The following is a 19,731-nucleotide window of genomic DNA, read 5'->3' as shown; positions in this document are numbered from 1 at the left end:
TTGTTTTAAAATTTTAATTTGTTTGGCTCAGTCTCACCTTAGAAAGTTGTAGCCTTATGGTAAACTCTTTTATAAGTTGATTTCCAGAATCATAAGCAATTCTATTTTTGCCCCCTCCCAACTAAGTGTTTCCTCATGTTCTGAAATTGTTGGTGCTGACAGGTTTTCTGCCTTGTTTTATCTGGTTCCCACAGTAAGTATGAGAGACAAACACAAGAATGTGCCCAGTGTTGACTGGATGCATCAAGACTACAGTGATACTTACAACTCCTCCAGGAAGCGGAGACTGGGCAGGGGATTTGGGAGCAGCTGACTGATGTTGTTCATACTGAGGTCTCTGGAGGGGAAAACAGACAGCGTGTGAGGAGCAGCGAATGCCACCACAAGGAAATCCAGCTGTTCAATTCACACATTTCCAAACAATACAGTAAAATGAACTCATTCCTCTGCTTGACAGATGAATCGCTATTCTACATCTTAAATATTAATTCCTTTTCTCCAACATTCCCCGCAACATCATGGGCTCTCTATCAAATTAGAGACTCTAGGAGGAACTTACATGGAATTCAAAATGACTTAGACCATTCATGGGCATGGTTGTAATTCTTTATGTTTAAAATTATGTGAGTAGGACAGCAAAGGAAACAGACATAACTCAACTCTAGACATAACTCAACTTTGTGTCTTGCTTTAAATTGTGTGACAAAGAGAAATGTCTTCACCGTGCAACTCTAGAAGTCCTGTTTCTCTGCGACTTTAAGCACCTTGTAAAAACAAATGTTTTGATTCAAAGAAATTTAAAACAACAACAACAACAAAACAAGACAAAAAGCCTATTCCCTCCTTCTAACATGTTCCTTTTGCAGGTTCTCAGATTGCATTAAATAAGTGAAATGAACCATAAAACGAGGGTGTAAGGTGATCCTGCTCTGTAGCACACTTCCTGCTGGGCCTGCACAGTAGTTCCTGGCACAGGAAACAACAAGCCACTTTAAGCAGAACTCAATCAATTTTTGTTTTAAACGAAACTCTGTGTAATTACATTTTATTCTGTGTTTTTTTTTTCCCTATTTCTTTACTGTCTCTTACATAACCCCACAGCATCATGGGTATATGCCCTCTGTATCTCAGAGGCCAAAAGACTGACAGCTGGACAGATTCTAATCAAGACCAACTCAGATTTTATGTAGTCAGCTGAAGGTCACTTGAGAAATGACTTGTTGCACGAACCTGAAGATTCAGAACTTATGGCATCGTATTCTCAGACCAGGCCTCCATTAAAATTTATCTTGAGAAAATATAATGAAGTTCTTTTCAACCTGAATTATTGCTTTTATTAAAGTGGACACATCCATTGCACCTAACCAGCTGATTTCATTCACAATATAACTTGGTTCTTTTATCAAATATTGAGTTTACGTCAATGAAGCTAAGAATTGAGGAATCATTCACTCTTTGCCTTTAAAAAGTCACAATAATGTGCAAAGAAGAGAAAATATTTTATTAATTGTTTCAGAGTATGGCACTACCCCCAAATTGCTGTTAATTTTATTATGTTAGTGAACAGTAAATAACGAAGCCAAGTAAATGCTATGTTCTTAAGCTAAGACTAGACAATGCCATAAATATAGACTAAAATTTTTTTGCATTGTCCATATTTCAAAAATCTGGATTTTTCTGGCATTGTCTAGATAAAAAAGTCAAGTAATTGATGAACAATTTCATTTTTTTTGCAAACATTCCCGTGAAATAGCACAGTCATTAAGTTCACCAAACAGACATGTTTTAAACTGATCAATGCAGTTTCTGGATTCCTCACAGTGATTATAGAATCTCTGCAAAGACTTGATATTTCTCAGGAATATTCACTTTTTAAAATTTGATATCCTACTTATTTCCTAAAAGGATCAAGGTGGTTTGATTTTGGGGCAGGTCTATTGGTAACACAGATCAAACCAGTCTCGACATCAAGACATATGGTGTGGAGAGCATAGATTTTCTCTCATATTTTTCTGTGTGATGTGCAAATCACTTCAGAACAAACATTGATCTTGTTTATCTGCAGAAAGCTCTAAACAGAACATGGTCACTTACATATCAAGGTGATTCATAAGCACTCCACATTTTTTTAATATTTGTTACCCTATTTCAAGTACCTGGAAGTGAGGCTTATGTAAGCATTCACTCTCTGGTTCCCACTTGAACACTTTTTATGGTGGAGGAGACTACGGCAGCAGAGAAAGAGCAGGCAAGCCTGAGAAGAGCGTCTTGGGTGGGAACCTAGACTTTCCTATTTACTAGCTGCATAATCTTGGGAAAACTAACCTCATTATGCAGCCTTCTTTATTTTTAAAGAAGGGTGTCTCTATGCTAATAGCTTGAAACCCTATGATTAGCCATCTCCAATCAGAAGGGAGTGATTTAATTCTTTTCTTAAAAAGGAAAGTACCTGGCTGGGCATGGTGGCTCACACCTGTACTCCCAGCACTTTGGGAGCCTGAGGCAGGTGGGTCACCCGAGGTCGGGAGTTTGAGACCAGCCTGGCCAACATGGTGAGACCCCATCTCTACTAAAAATACAAAAATTAGCCAGGCATGGTGGTGGGCACCTGTAATCCTAGCTACTTGGGAGGCTGAGGCAAGAGAACTGCTTGAACCCAGGAGGCAGAGGTTGCAGTGAGCTGAGGTTGTACCATTGCACTCCAGCCTGGGCAGCAAGAGTGAAACTCCCGTCTCAAAAAAAAAAAAAAAGGAAAGTACCTATCTTTTCCAACAGGAATTAATAACTTTACTGTGCTACCTGACATATCATATTGTAATTCCTCTTAGACAATGACTTAGTACTAGAAAACCAACCCCTTACCACCTGTTTTCTAATACAGGCTGTTTTCTTTTAAAAAGCCTCTAGCAGTTCATATAAACTTGTAGCAGAAAATAACTTTTAATAGCAATGATCTAAGACCAAATGAAATGGGCCTCTAAAATAAAATTCAAAATGGACAAGGTAAAAATTAATTTGCCTGCATTTGCTTTTTTCCCTTCTGTGTGCACTTTTGCATTGATGTTAAAATGTAATCATGGTTCTCCAGCTCAGTGTATTCCAAACTATCCATGGTGAAAGACGAAATTTTTTAAATTTCTAATTTGCTGTGGACTTACACTATTATAAACTACAATAAAAATTGATTACTAAAAAGGTGAAATAAAAATACAAAGATATACAAAATACAAGGCTCAATATTTTATTATGTGATTTAACAGAAATAGTTAAATGACTACAAAAGTTTCCAGACTTTACTCTGAAATTCTTATCTGTTGTGGATCAATAAAAACAGCCGTGGCCTGGGGTGGGTCCTTGACTTCTCTTTGGTGAGCGATGCTCCTCTTGCCTTCATATCAAGAATGGTGAGGCTTAAATTACTTTTAGCCTGCTCATCTTTGACTTACCAATGATAGAATTAGAGAATGTTTGGCTGTTAGAGAGGACTGAAACTCACTAGGGTGAGAATGCTCATTATAGATGAGGAAAATGAGGCTCAGTGAGGTGAGGTGGCCTCTAAGTTTCAGTGCAATATTCAGGGGGAAAGCCCAGGCCTGGAACCTAGGTCTAGGCCCTAGGGTTTTTTGTTTTGTTTTGCTTTCTTTATTTTTGTGTACCACCTTTCTAATTGATGCAAAATATCTTCATTCTTACGCTTAAATTATTTTTAAATCATTCCTTTTATTTTTCTATAGCATTTGGTCTTTTTGACCCCTGGTACACATATAACCTTAGCAGCAAATGAAGGGTCTTAAAATAATTTCCAAGCCTGTGCATTATTTACTCTTTAAGTAATTATTTTAAAATGCTCTGTTTTTTTAAACCACATCTTACCCATAATCAGTTTCCTAAAAATCAATGAAGCCACATAATGAATTTCTTGATGTTTTGTCAAGATGTAGAAATTAATTTTGAAGAACTGGTCACTATGTAAAAGGATTTTGTAAGAAATGGATGATTGATTTCCGTTGTGACAAGATGGTCAAATAAGTTACACCATTCTGCCCTGTCTCTGATCCACCTCTTATCTATGCTATATTACTGATCACGTCTAGAAATCTAGAATAGAGATTGCGAATTCCATGAGAGCAGTTGTTATATATAGGGACCAACCCAGGAGCTTTAAAAAATGTTGATGTCTGGACTGGCACAGTGGCTCACACCTGTAATCCCAGCACTTTGGGAGGCTGAGGTGGGAGGATTGCGTAAGGCCAAGAGTTTGAGACCAGCCTGGGCAACACAGGGAGACCTTGTCTCTACAAAAAAATAAAAAATAAAAATAAATAAATAAATAAAAAATTAGTTAGATGTGGTGGTGTGTGCCTGTAGTCCCAGCTACTTAGGAGGCTGAGATGGGAGGATCACCTGAGCCTGGAAGGTTGAGGCTGCAGTAAGCCATGGTCACACCACTGTACTTCAGTCTGGGTGACAGAGTGAGCCTCTGTCTTAAAAAATGTTGATGTCTAAGTTTCATCCCCAGGATTTTGGAGTTAATTGATCCAGTGTAGGCACTGGAGTTTTTAAAAGCTTTTCGGGTGACTCGAATGTTCAGCCAGGGCTGAAAACAACTGCCTGGAGTAACTCTAAATTTTTAGGCCAGTTCTCTGACCTCTACAACTCGAAATTGAGGAAGCTTAAGATGATTAAAGGTACTGTTTCTTATGGGTTCCTATGGGTTCCATCCCAGCAGACAGTATCTTTCCCTTAAAAATGTTTTTGTTACTTGCAGCTCTATTTTATTTTTCATTTTACAGATGTTAACTGAGAATTAATGTGGTCAGGTTTTATTCTAGGAACACAGTGGAGCATATATCTGAGTCATCTTTAACTTTTCCCTTTCCCACCATCCCTACATCCATAAGCCTTCTGGTGTTAATTGTACCACAGAGTTTGCTTCTGGATCTGGCCCCTCTTCTTTCTTCTTGGCTGCCTTTGGTTAGGCCCCTGTACTGCTGAAAACTGTTCTGCTCTCCATGTTTACTGTGTCTCCTCATTCTGGGTCATCTTCTACACCATGGCCAGAAAAGTTACCCTGAGAAGTCTGTCTGGTCATCACTCTACACAGAGCCACTGCTACCCAAAAAGGAATGCAGCCCCTCCGGTAGATGAATTAAAAGAGGGCTCCCTCTCCTGAGGGGCTGAAGAATTAAAGAAAATATCCTCTTCCTCCTGGGGTAACAGCTACAGAGCAAGCAGGATGAATGGCTTGGCAAGCAGAGCTCGACCTAGAGTTTAGACCCCATGAAGGAGCCTCTGTGCAGGATACAACCTGTCCAACGGTAGCCATACAGGACAGTGCTATCTGAGACTTCTGCTGGCTCCTGCCTCTGGGAGGAAATGATGTCCAAACTCCTTAGGCTCTTAACAATCTGGTTTAATGTGGGTTTCCATCTTGATCTCAAGCCACTTTCCTCCGTGCAATGTGTGATCTAGTTACATGGAAATTCTTACCGTTTCCCTTTGCATGTGTCTTTACATGTGTGGTTCTCTTCCCTGGAATGCATTATCCTCTCCATTTCCAAATTACCACTCCCCCATGTCTCTTCCAAGGCCATTCAAGATCTAGTTCAACAGACCCTTGCCATTCTGACACAACCTCTTATCTTTCCATCTTCGTTGTTCTCTATTTCAACCTCCAGTCCTTTGATACTTCCTGTATCAAAGCTCATCTTAGCCCCAAAACCTAGGCTGTTGCTCTCCTGGATCACCATGTCACCAACACTCTCAACTCCCTAGCCCCTGTCTTTTGTTTTACTTTCCTGGAAAAACCTCAGCTCTGGAAAAACACCATGATTCCTTTATCTTCTCTGTTATTATCCCAGGATACTGAGTGCTACAGAAAATAAAAAAACCTCATAAATGTGCAGATCAGTGACTATAAATTCACGGTCTCTGTGTGTTTGTAACACCAGTGCCCAATTCTGTGCTTTGCTGTTGCTCAACTTACTCCCATGAGAACTGCTGCCAGCCTTTACCACTTGCCTTGAACCTCTTCATCAATGACCACCCCCATCATGCTTATGGGGCACCTGTCCTCTTACTGCATGGAAATAACTGGGATTCTTTGGACCACCAAGGATGTTCTCCTTTGTCCCCTGCTTACCATACCCATACCTTCCTCCTTATTAGCCATCCTTATGGATCCCTTCCCCTTTAGCATACTGCAGCACATTACTGTGTGCTATGGACTGAAGGTTTGTGTTCCCCCAAATTCATATGCTAAGCCCTGAATCCCTAAAGTGGTGATATTTGGAGATGGTGCCTTTGGGAGGTAATTAAGTCATGAAAGAGGAGCCCCCATGATGAGATTAGTGTCCTTATAAAAAGACATGAGAGGGCTCCACTGTCTGCCACTTAAGGATACAATGTGTGTAAAACAAAAATGCTAACCACTACACTATGGAACCATGTTAAGGATACAATGTGAAGTTGGTCAACTGAAAACTGAGGGAGCTGACCCCCAGAGGACACTGGATCTGCTGGTACCTTGATCTTGGACTTCTCAGCCTGTAGAACTGTGAGATATATGTTTTTGTTGTTTAAGACACCCAGTTTATGCTAATTTGTTGTAGTAGCCTGGACAAGTGGCTACACTGCCTCTAAGAGCATGAGGTATAGAACTCTTCTGAAATAAAATACTCTTGGGAGCAAACTCTCTTTGTGTTTTGCTCACCTTTCAAAATGATTGTTTTTGCTTGTAATTAAATTTTCCTTTTCAGTTGATCCTATTTGTTTTCTTTCCTAGGGATTCCTCAAAGATTCTCGTTCATTGAAAGGTGCCCTTCTACCCCCATGCCCAAGTGCCACTGACTTCTGCTTCTCCTCCTCTTTTTCCTTCTGCTCCCCTCTTCTTTTCTCCTTCTTTTCCCTTTCTTTTTATTCTTCTTCTGAAGTATGTTTCCTATCATTTCTATGGATTTGTTGTGAGGGAGATGACTAAAGTAAGTACTTTGTTCATCATCTTAAAATTCAGCCATAGTTGAGATTTGGTATTTGAATAAGTGAACAAGGAAGTCTTTTTTACAGTGTTACTATTTTAAAAAATTAAGGAAACAAAAAAAAAATCGATGCTCTTTCTTTAATCTTTGCCACAGTCGAAGACAAATATTTACATCTTTAGCAGCACAGTGCAATTCCTATTTCTTCTAAGTACAATCATTTTAAATTTGTCTTTGGAGATCCAGTAGCATTTAGCTCTCTGCCAGATATCTTTGGTAACAATGGATCTAGGCTGGAGCCATTCTAGCACTTTTTAATCGATCACTTTTCAAATATACTTCTAGAGATAATATACTTCTTGTGAATCTCAAAAGGCAAGGTGCAGGCTTGAGCAGAATTTTATTATAGTATGAATAGTATTATTTCCAGGTACTTTAAAAATGTTATCATTTTTAACTTCAAAACACTGTATCCTTAAGAATATTTTTTATTGAAGTATAACATATACAGGAAAATGCATAACATATACAGGAAACATATATATAACGTATATAGGAAACATATATAACATATATAACATATACAGGAAAATGCATAAATTCTGTGTCCAGCCTGATAAATTTTCCTTCCTCCCTCCCTTCCTCCCTTCCTTCCTTCCTTATTTCCTTCTTTCCTTCCTTCCTTTCTTCCTTCCTTCCTCTTTCTCTCTTTCTTTCTTTTCTTCTTTCAACTAAAGTTTCACCCTGTCTCCCAGGCTGGAGTGCACTGGCATGATCATGGCTTACTGCAGCCTCAACCTCCAAGTCCCAAGTTATCTCCCCACCTCAGCCTCCCGGATAGCTGGAACCACAGGTTTGCACTACCATACTTGGCTAATTAAAAAAAATTTTTTTTTTTTTTTTTTTTTTGTAGAGATGAGGTCTCACTGTGTTGCCCAGGCTGGTCTTGAACTCCTTGGCTCAGTTGATTCTCCCACCTTGGCCTCCCAAAGTGCTGGGATTACAGGCATGCCACTGCGCCTGGCCCCTGATGAATTTTCACAATGTGAACACACCTCATAAACTAGCACAAATCAAGAAATAGAATACTGACATCACCTCAGAACCCCCTCATGTTCCCTTCCATTCATTGCTCCCCACCAAAAGTAACCATTCTCCTGACATCTAACATTTTATATTAGTTTTGCTTCTTTTTAATCTTTCTGTAAATGAAATCATTTATAGACATTTTTGTGTCTAGCTTCTTCACTCATTATATTTGTTAGATTTATCCTTATGTTGTGCATAGCAATCGTTTATTCCTTCTTAATGCAATATAGTGTTTCATTTTATCATTACACCACAATTTATGTACCCACTCAGCTGTTGGTGGAGATTTGGATTGTTTTTAGTTTGTGACTATTATGAACAGTACTGCTATAAATATTCTTAAACACATTTATTGAACATTCATATGTGTACATATTTGTTAGGTACATATCTAGGAGTAGAATTGCTGAGTATTGGTGTATGCATATGTCTGCTTTAATATATACTGCCAAATAGTTTTCTAAAGTGGTTATATCAATTTATACTCCCGCAAGTAGCCTATAAGAATACCAATTATTTCATATCCAGTAGTTTCCATTTGTTGTCACCAAAATTGTTATAATTTCTCTCTTTCTCTCTTTTTTTTTTGTTGAGATGGAGTCTTCCTCTGTTGCCCAGACTGGAGTGCAGTGTGATCTCAGCTCACTGCAACCTCCACCTCCTGGGTTCAAGTGATTCTCCTGCCTCAGCCTTCCGAGTATCTGGTACTACAGGCACGTGCCACCACGTCCAGCTAATTTTTTGTATTTTTGGTAGAGACAGAGTTTCACCGTGTTAGGCAGGATGGTCTTGATCTCCTGACATGGTGATCTGCCCACCTCAGCCTCCCAAAGTGCTGGGATTACAGGTGTGAGCCACCATGCCTGGCTTTTTTCTCTTTTTTATTTTAGTCATTTTGGCATGTACAGTGATATCACATTGTGGTTATAATTTGCATTTTCCTCATGTCTCATAGAGCTGAACGTCTTTTCATATGACTTTGACCATCAGGATACCCTTTTTTTGCGAACTGCCAGCAGAACATTTTATCTTATTTGATGACCTTTGAATTAGAAGTAAAACATACTTGCTGTAACAAGTGAAACTATACATTGATATATAAGGAAAGGGCTAATAATCTTTCTTTTTCTAATATTACTCTCGTTTTCTAATATTACTTCTCCTGGGGTTTCAAAGGAATTCTTTTGAAAGAGTTAACAGTGTAACAGTTAAAAGTGTGTATTCTGTAGATATTTTGTCTTAGTTTGAGTCCTGGCCTTGATATTTCAGAGCTGAGTAACCTTGAGCAAGTTATTTAACACCTTTGTACCTCAGTTCCCTCATCTGCATCATCTGTGAAATAGAGATAACAGTATCTACTTCATAAAATTGTTATGAGAAATGTTAAAGTAAAATTAAAATAGAGACCAGGCCTGAAAAATTTCTGAGCAAACAAAACAAGCTAGGGCTTAAAAGTAGCCTTCATCTAGCTTAAATTGCAAATATAGGTGGAACCTGACTGAGGTCACACTGCAGATATAAGCTAAACTTAACTTGGGACATTAATGGTAAATGTTTATGTTGAACAGAAATTAAACTTAACTCTAGTCAATCATAAGCAGCCAACTAAGATATAATTATGTGACTAAGAACTTCCCAAAAAAGTACCCCCAAAAGGATAATTATGTAACTGTAAGTCAATCTGATTTCTTTGTTTTACTTTTGCATCTTCCCATAAATGCTTGCCTCTGATGTTCTGCACTGGAATGCGAAACCTCTGTTGGTCTGGTGTTCCCCAACTCATGAATTACTTCTTACTCAAACTCTAAAATTTTGCTGTGCTTTAGATTTTCTTTAAGTTTGGTGTCAGAAGTGGGATTCAAAGGAGACCCCCCCCCCCCGCCCGCCCCAAAACCTTGGGCCATGCCACGGGGTGTATCAAGGAACCAGGCAAAAGGTACCTGCTGAGTCCATGGAGCTCATTGCTTTCTCACTGCATCTGGAGGTCCTGGTTAAGTCCCTCTCAGATTTCAAGCTCCACAATTTGCGTCCTGAGCTCTCCAAGTTTATCTGAATAATTTTATTCCCTGTTGTACCCAGGTATCAAATTTGAGTGCTTGACATAAACTAGACTAGGTCCAGTCTAGTGCACTAGTTTCCAGAATAGATCTGGAATCCAGATTGGGATCTCGAGGTTAAACTGGATATTCAATAGGAACTAGACTGAGTTTGTAGTTGGAAGCCTCAGGTAGATAGAATTTTAAAAAGACAGGATATTATGGGTTTGTCAATATCTAAGGAGTCTGGGACTCCTCTGCTGGGAACACCAACAAATTTTTTATTTAGAAATTATAGACCCCAAACTTGTGCCATTCTAGAAAAATGGGTGTGCCTACAAGAAATAATTTGAAGTTGCAGTGGCCACAATGGGGAAATTTTAATCTAGCTAAAATTGTTCATTTATGGGGCATAATGGAAAAGAATGGATCCTAAATACCTCAGAAACAATGGCATGCATTTTTTGATTGGTATACAGAGGCTTACAAAGAACTAGCTGATCCAAAATTGCCTCTCTAAAAGACTCTTTACTCAAGCCAGGTGCAGTGGTTCAGCGGTTCATGCTTGTAATCTCAACACTTTGGGAGGCCTCAGTGGGAGGATTGCTTTAGCCTAGGAGTTCAAGACAAGCCTGGGCAACATAGTGAGACCTAGTCTCTACAAAAAAAAATCAAGGCCGGGCGCGGTGGCTCACGCCTGTAATCCTAGCACTTTGGGAGGCCGAGGTGGGCAGATCACGAGGTCAGGAGATCAAGACCATCATGGCTAACATGGTGAAACCCCGTCTCTACTAAAAAAAATACAAAAAATTAGCCAGGCATGGTGGCAGGCACCTGTAGTCCCAGCTACTCAGGAGGCTGAGGCAGGAGAATGGCGTGAACCCAGGAGGCAGAGCTTGCAGTGAGCCGAGATCGTGCCACTGCACTCCAGCCTGGCAGACAGAGCGAGACTCTATTTCAAAAAAAAAAATCAAAAAATTAGCTGGGTATGGTGGCCCATGCCTGTGGTCCCAGCCACTCGATAGGCCGAGATGGGAGGATCACCTGAGCCTAGAAGGTCAATGCTTCAGTGAGCTGTGATGGCACCACTGCACTCCAGCTTAGGCAACAGAGCATGACCCTGTCTCGGAAAAAAAAAAAAAAAAAAGCTTATTTACTAAAATCAAATAAGACAACTGAAAAGCTTAAGCAATAAATTGAGGGCAAAAGTAAGGAAATTATGTGGTAACTGATGTGACTTTGTTTCCTGCCTTTATTCTCCTCTACCTAATTATTCTAAATCCACAAACTCATTTGTGAAACCATCTCTTTCTCCTAAACCTACTAATCCTTTTGCTCAATTACATTTTTATCTGGAGAATAAAGAGAGAAAGGAAGTTAAGTAAATGCCTCATAAAGTTAGGCCCTCAGAATACCCAGGTTTGGCTCCTATAAATAATTTTATTCCTTGGTCAAAAACTGAACTCAGAGCCATAGCAAAATATTTTCCAAATTGCAAAGAAAATCCACAAAAATTTTCTGAGGAATTGAGAATCCTCATAGGAGCCTATGACCCTGTGTTTCCTGATTTATATCAGTTTATACACATAATATTAAGACCCAGAGATGTACACTAATGGATAAAAAGAGCAGGATGGGATAAGCCTGAGGAAAGGACTGCTGACTCTTCAATAGTTACTTCTAGGGATGGTAAAAAAGATGCCAGAAAAATAGCCGAAAAACTGCTGGAAACGATCCCTATTGTCTTCCCACAAAAGATTGGTCCATTATTCAACCATGTATACAAACAAAAAGAAATAAATTAGTTTCTGATTACAAGGCTAGATTTGTTAAACATTCTGGTCTTAAAATACAGCAGGGAAAATTTAATGCTGAAACTGAAATAGCTCTTACAGACTTACTCATTCATGGGCTCTGACCAAAGCTTGGTGACCTGATTAAAAAATGAAAGATTGGATGGGAAGTTACTGATACAGCTGAATTAGTCATCATGGTTGAACATTTTTAGAGAACTTTAGAACAAGAAAAAGGTGAAACGCTGAACGAAAAAGTATCAAAGTCTTCTATGTTTACAGCTGCAACAGCTACAGGGACAAAGTCCAAGAGGGCCTCTTCATGCATATCATAACTCAAAATCAAGAGGTCCTGAACAAAGAAACCCTGTATCTTAAGATGTCTACCATCATTAGAAACAGTCAGGCCATTGGTAAAAAGATTGTCCACTCTAGTATCAGTCTGTAACTTCCTCTCTTAGAGAAAACTCCCAACGGTTTGACTCTCAAGACAATAATTAACATGAATGGGGTTCTGAGGGATTCTCTGGTAAGTTACTTCGTATAATACCCTTATGTTTATAAGGAAACTCAGATCAAGATCAATGGGGAGTCATGTATACACAGTGTTGGTGGATACTGAAACCACCTTATCCACTTTAAACCCCACCCTAATAAACCAACACATCTCTTGGAGTGAAAAAATATTTCTGTGGTGGGGGTTTCAAATCAAGTTCGGAGAATTCCTATATCTAAACCAGTTGAAATGCTGAACTAGTTTCAGAGAAGCATGGCTTCTTACTATGTGACACCACTCCAGTAAAGATACTGGAATGAGATTTGCTTTCTAACCTAAGAAGACACATTAAAACTCTCTTCAGAAGGAGAAATAACCCTAGAAGTCTCTGATCCTCCTGAACCTAAACTGCTTTGTTCTTACAAGTGGGAGTTGATAACGTTGAAAGCCAAACTTATACCAACATCAACCTTTCTGGAGTATCCCAATATCTGTGGGCTTCCTCCTCAACTGACAGAAAAACTTATAAGTCCTGAACCTATAAATATCCAACTAGACCATTCTAAGCCATCGCCTAAATTTCCCCATTTACCCCTAAAGTTAGAGGCAATCCAAGGACTTTCACCAATTGTAGAGGAGTTAATAAAACAAATATTTGTAATTTCTTGTACTAGTCCCTATAATATTCCAATTCTATTAGCTAAAAGAGCTAATGGATGATGTTGGAGATTTGTTCAAGACTTATGGGCAACAAATACAATTATAATTCCAAAATTTCCTGTGGTTCCAAATCCTAATACTTTGTTATCTAGTGTGCCTACAGCTGTCAAATGATTCACAGTGATAGATGCCTGCTCTGTCTTCTTTAGCATTCCACTTGATAAGAAGAGCCAATACTTGCTTGCCTTTATTTGGAAAAACCAGCAATACACCTGGACTGTAATGTCACAGGGGCCCACTGATGCCTCATGTTATTTTTTTCAGGCGTTACACCAAGACCTGTCAATCTCACAATTTCCTAGAAATTCTACTACTATTTAATATGTAGATAATTTATAGTTATGTTCTTCTACCAGATAAAACCTGTCATAGATTCAACTTCTTTCTTATAACCATTACCTTACAAGGGACATAAAGCCTCCATGGAAAAACTTTATTCTCTAAAGAAAAGGTCTATTACTTAAGACATGATTTGACTGGAAAGAGAATTTCCCTCTCATCTGCACAAAAAAAAGTCAATCTAAGGTTTCCCTAGACTCATGACTAAGAGATAATTAAAAGGATTCCTTGGACTTTGGGGATACCATAAAACTTGGGTCTTCAACGTTTTTCTGTTGGCATCCCCCTTATATAAACTTACAAAAAATCTGTCTTAAAGTCTGTATTAGTTCATTTTCACACTGCTGTGAAGAAATACCCAAGACTTGGTAATTTATAAAGAAAAAGAGGTTTAATGAGCTCACAGTTCCATATGGCTGGGAAAGCCTCACAATCATAGCAGAAGGCAAAGGAGGAGCAAAGGCATGTCTTACATGGTGGCAGGCAAGAAAGCATGTGCAGGGGAACTGCCCTTTATAAAATGATCAGATCTCTTATTCACTATCATGAGAACAGCATTGGAAAAACCCACCCCATCATTCAATTACCTCCCACCAGGTCCCTCTCATGACATGTGGGTTTTATAGGAGCTACAATTCAAGATGAGATTTGGGTGGGGACACAGCCAAACCATATCAAAGTCTTTGTTATGGGAAGGTAATCATGAACAAATTTCCCATCAAATAAAACTGGCCTTACAACAGCCTTCAGCTTTAAGGCTTCTGAATTATACAAAATGTTTTACATTGTTTGTTTACAAACATGATGGTTAGGCCTCAGGAGTCCTGGCTCAGGAACACAGGGAAAGAAAGCATCTGATTGCTTATTAGAGTCTCCAGTTAGATCTAGTGGCCAGAGCATATTCAAGTTGTCTGAAAATAGTGACAGCAGTAGCTAAATTAGAAGAAACCTCATCTGACCTAGTGTTAGGAAATGAAACTTTACCTACGAGTTCAACATACAGTTATATATTTATTAGATTCCAGTCAGACCCAAGCAGACTAACATCTTATGACATCTTTCTCTTGTAAACTCTAAATCTCCATCTCGAATATTGTAATCTCTGCTTAGCCCTGTCACTCTGCCTAATGATGGAGAAAACCATAAATGTGTGAGTGTGGTATCACAACTATTGACCCCTCACATTGATTTATGGGAGATTCTATTAGATAGTCCTGAATTAATACTTTTTGTTAATGGGTCTTATGCCAAAAAATATACAAAGGAGATACGAAACAGAATATGTTGTAACCACTCAGTATGAACTAACAGAAAAGGGAACTCTTTCACAGTTTAAGTTAGCACAGCCTGCAACATTATATTCTCTTACTAGGGCTTGTCATGTAGCCAAAACCAAATAAGTTACTATTTGATTTTTATGGTTTTTTTTTTTTTTTGAGGCTGGGTCTCAATCTGTTGCCCAGGCTGGAGGATAGTGGTGTGATCATGGCTCACCAAAGCCTCAATATCCTGAGCTCAAGTGATGCTCCCACCTCAGCCTAAGTAGCTGGGACAACAGGCATGTGCCACCATTCCTATAGTTCCAGCTACTTGGGAGGCTGTGGTGGGAGGATGATGACCATTCCATGACCTGTCTAATTTTTTTTTCTTCTTCTTCCTCTTCTTCTTCTTCTTCTTCTTCTTCTTCTTCTTCTTCTTCTTCTTCTTCTTCTTCTTCTTCTTCTTCCTCTTCCTCTTCTTCTTCTTCTTCTTCTTCTTCTTCTTCTTCTTCTTCTTCTTCTTCTTCTTCTTCTTCTTCCTCTTCTTCTTCCTCTTCCTCTTCTTCTTCTTCTTCTTCTTCTTCTTCTTCCTCTTCCTCTTCCTCTTCCTCTTCCTATTCCTCTCCTTCTCCTTCTCCTTCTCCTTCTCTCCTTCTCCTTCTCCTTCTCTCCTTCTCCTTCTCCTTTCTTCTCCTTCTTCTTTTTTCTGTAGAGATGGGGTCTCACTATGTTGCCCAGGCTGATCTCAAAGTCCTGGGCTCAAGGGATACTCCCACCTCAGTCTCCCAAAGTGCTGGGACTGCAGGTGTGAGCCACCATGCCTGGCCTAAGTTAACATTTACACAGACAATAGATAATTTTTGGAGTGGTCCATGATTTTGGAGTGTTATTGAAACAAAGAGTATTTCTCATTTCTAGTGGAAATCCCATCAAGAAGGGTCACAGGTAGATTAATTTCTTTCGGCTATTCTACTGCCCTGATGGGTTGCTATTATTAAAACTGAAGCCATATTCATAAAACTAAACCTAAATATTAATGGAAGGGATTATTAGCAGATTTTCATGCCAAGTTGACTACCACTGAAACTGTTAAAATATGCAATCTGTATGAATTCTATAAAGTCAATTCAAATCAAATTACCTATGATCATTTGTTCAATAAACAATGCTGTGCACCTGAATTGGAACAACAAAAATGTTGTCTAAAAGGATGCAAATTTAATGCTAAATAAGGACTCACCAAGAGCTTGGATAGCTGCCTAATCCTTCCTGAGGCCCTGAAAATGCCACTCTTAAAAGTCCTGGACGCCATTACTCATCATTGTATGGATAAAATTGTTCAAATTGTTAAAAAGTACTGGTGGGATGGTTATTCTAAAACAACAAAAATGTTTTATAACCATTGTGTGGCTTGTTAAAGCAGTAATCCCAGAAAGACCCTTAAAAATTCAAGTGGTATATTTCCATCATCTGCTGGGCCATTTAAACATCTACAAATGGATTTCATTCAACTGCCACCCTTAGTGGGATAACAATATATTATTGTGATAGTGTGTCTGTTTTTAGAATGGATTAAGGCTTTCCATTGTAGAAAAGCTGATGTCACAACAGTAACAATAATTTTATTTAAAATCATTTTTCCTCTGTGGGCATCCTGGACAGATTTCCAAAGATAGGGGAACTCACTTTACTAGACAGGTTACCAAACAATTAAATAAGATTTTACAAATCCAATGGCATTACCATTGCCCTTATCATCCTCAGTCCTTTCAAAATGTTGCAAGGATGAATGGCATCTTGAAACTAAAAATTACCTAAATTAATAAAGTTTATTGGATTAACTTGGCCAAAAGTTTTACCACTGGCCTTAATGGCAATTAGATCAACCCGAATGGGAAATTACAAATTGGCCCCTTATAAAATAATAACAAGGAGACCTGTGTCTTTGAAAATAGAGCCTCATGTATCTCCTGGACTTATTTGCTAATATAACTCAATACTGCAAAACATTGATGCATTATGCCAAAGTACATTTTCACCAGGTGAAGAAAGCTTTCCATGACCCATCTGCTGATGATCAAACCTTCCATGGCCTAGAACCTGGAAATTGGGTCTTTTGAAAATGACACCAGAGAAAAACTGCCCTTGAGCCTCATTGAAAGGGACCATACTATTTCTTCTTACTACTCACACTGCAGCAAAACTTCAGAGTCTTGAAACTTAGGTCATGTCTCTCAACTAAAGAAAGCTCCCTTAGACTTTTGGGCTTGTCAACCTACAGGTGACTTAAGTAGATGGCATCACACAGTAGACAGCTTTCCCAAGATCACCAAACAAGACTTCATGTGACTATTTTCCACTGGCTAAATACTTGTTTTTGTTTTACATTTAACACAGTATGTTCAAACTTGTACTCTTACTTAGTTGGGGACTTTCACTCCTCAAACTGAACATCCTCTAAAGTCTACTGTTCAAAGTATAGCTCACTAACCAAAGCAATTGCTGCCTATATAGTCATCTGGATGAATAGGAAAAAACACAGTTAATATTAAAACTTGCTCCCACACATACCTGGGTGAGCAATTCAGGAAACTGGCTTTCTAAAAAAGCTTGGCACCCTCCTCTTGGCAGTTCAGTTCCTATTTATAATAGACTAATTTGGCATTAGAAAGAAGCTATTAAAGAAAAAGGGATGGCATATAACTACTGTTGATTTTATTACTGGTAATTTATCCTTATGCATAGAAAACCTTCATGGACTTGGGTTCAATCTAGGGAGTATTCTAGACTCCCTCTGTAATCAAACTCTTTGGTTTGACACAGATTATGAAGACTGGACCCCTACGTATAATAACACAGATACAACATGAAAACATGACCATGATATCCTTGAACATATCATTAGAAAATTCAGCCAGGTGCAGTGACTAACACTTACAATTCCTCAGAGGCTAAGGTGGGAGGATCGCTTGAGGTCAGGAGTTAGAGATGAGCCTGGGCAACAAAGTGAGACCTCGTACAGAAATAATTTTAAAATGAGCTGGGTGTGGTGGCATGGGCCTATAGCTCCAGCTACTTGGGAGGCTGAGGTGGGAGGATTGCTTGAGCCCAGGAGTTTGAGGCTGCAGTGAGCTATGATTATGCCACTACACTCCAGCCTAAGTGACAGAGTGGGACCCTGCCTCTAAACAAAACAAAACAGACAAAAATCACTAAAAGTAGTGTTCAGTGAAAAAACTGAAGACAAATGAAATTCCTCATGGTTTCACTGTATAATATTAATACTTTTGTTTATTGAATAGAGCAATATTTGAGACATGTTTGAAAAGAAAGCCAGTCATCCTTGTTTAGTGATGGTATGCATGGGTTACTTTATCACATTTATAAAATTATTTTTGTTCCTACTCTAATTTAAACCATAACCATTCAACCTGGTAATGTACAAATGTAGAGATGACAAAAAATAACCATGACATTTATATTACTTCCAACTGGTGAGTCATGGGATCCCCTTTGACTTTTTCTCTCAATAATGCTGGGTTGTTCATCTTGTGTGACAACAAAATATATAAAGGTTTTCCACCTAAATGGTCTGGATACTAATGCTGGGTTGTTCATCTTGTGTGACAACAAAATATATAAAGGTTTTCCACCTAAATGGTCTGGATACTGTGGTTTGGGCTATCTCTTACCCAAAATGACCAGATATGACTCTTTAAATGCTAGTGAAATCCTTAACTTAGGGTCATTTGTACATGAAGTGACCCTCATAAAGGAGCCCTCTGTGGTCTTCCAAACCTGAGCATACAAAGGCGTTTTCAAATTTCATTCTATTGTAAGAGCCCCTCTTTTTTTTTTCTCAGCTAGAAGTCTCCGAATTGAAAAAAATCACTTATTAGTATTTCAACAACTTTTTAAAGAAGTTTTAATGATACTTTAAATTCTCTTCAAGGAGTACAATCTGAGATAAATAATTTGACCTCAGTGGCACTCCAAAATAAACGGGTTCTTGATATTTTTAGCTGCTCAACACAGAGCACAACACAATTGTGCCTTACACGGTAAAAAAAAAAAAGTTGTTTTTATGTTGACGAATCAGATATTATTGCCCAAAATGTAAAGAATGTTAACAAACAAATCCAGGTTTTACATCAGATAAGCACTGCCTCCTCCATTGATCTACGCACTTGGTAAAATCATGGCTCCTGGAAATTTTGCTCAGAGGAATTTTTCAACCTTTGATTTTTATTTTCTTTATAGTCATGATGTTGACTCCCCTGGTGCATTTTACCCTCTCACAGGTTTTTAATATTTTTTAACAGCCACTCACATGTCAAACAATTGCTGTCAGGCTCAGACAACTCGAGGACACTGACTATGTACTTCCTGATGGCAGCGATGGGACTCTAATGATGATAACAACATCTACCTGACTTTATCTCCCAGTAACTGTGTCAACTGAGAGTAACAGTGTGCTATTTGGTCACACTTTCAGCTTGTTGAGAGGATGAGCAAAAAGGGGGAATTATTAAAGTAAAATTAAAATAGAGATAAGGCCTGAAAAATTGTTGAACAAACAAAACCAGCTAGATCTTAAAAAAACAGCCTTAATCGGCCAGGCGTACTGGCTCATGCCTGTAATCCCAGCACTTTGGGAGGCCAAGGTGGACGGATCACAAAGTCAGGAGTTCAAGACCGGCCTAGCCAACATAGTGAAACCCTGTCTCTACTAAAAATGCAAAAAATTAGCTGAGTGTGGTGGCGGACACCTGTAATCCCAGCTACTTGGGAGGCTGAGGCAGGAGAATCACTTGAATCCAGGAGGCAGAGGTTGCAGTGAGCCGAGATTGTGCCACTGCACTCCAGCCTGGAGACAGAGTGAGACTTCCTCTCAAAAAAAAAAAAAAAAAAAAAAGATAATTGTGTAAGCCAATCAGATTTCTTTTTTGTTTTTGAGACAGGGTCTTGCTCTGTTGCCCAGGCTGGAGTGCAGTGGCACAATCATGCTTCATAGCAGCCTCA

General features: G+C 38.9%; 1 protein-coding gene across 2 annotated transcripts in view; it reads right to left on the bottom strand.

The window, feature by feature from the left end:
* Window positions 1-19,731, bottom strand: part of LGR5 (leucine rich repeat containing G protein-coupled receptor 5) — a 145,962-nt gene that overhangs the window by 80,265 nt on the left and 45,966 nt on the right. For both annotated transcript variants that reach the window (XM_054445429.1, XM_063646504.1), the window contains exon 2: window positions 266-337. In XM_054445429.1, the coding sequence (XP_054301404.1) occupies window positions 266-337 (72 nt within the window). The remainder of the gene's footprint in view (window positions 1-265; window positions 338-19,731) is intronic.

Source organism: Pongo pygmaeus, chromosome 10 (genome assembly GCF_028885625.2).
Source record: "Pongo pygmaeus isolate AG05252 chromosome 10, NHGRI_mPonPyg2-v2.0_pri, whole genome shotgun sequence".
NCBI lineage: Eukaryota > Metazoa > Chordata > Mammalia > Primates > Hominidae > Pongo > Pongo pygmaeus.
The sequence above is the reverse complement of the archived record's forward strand: the minus strand, read 5'-3'. Positions and strand labels throughout refer to the sequence as shown.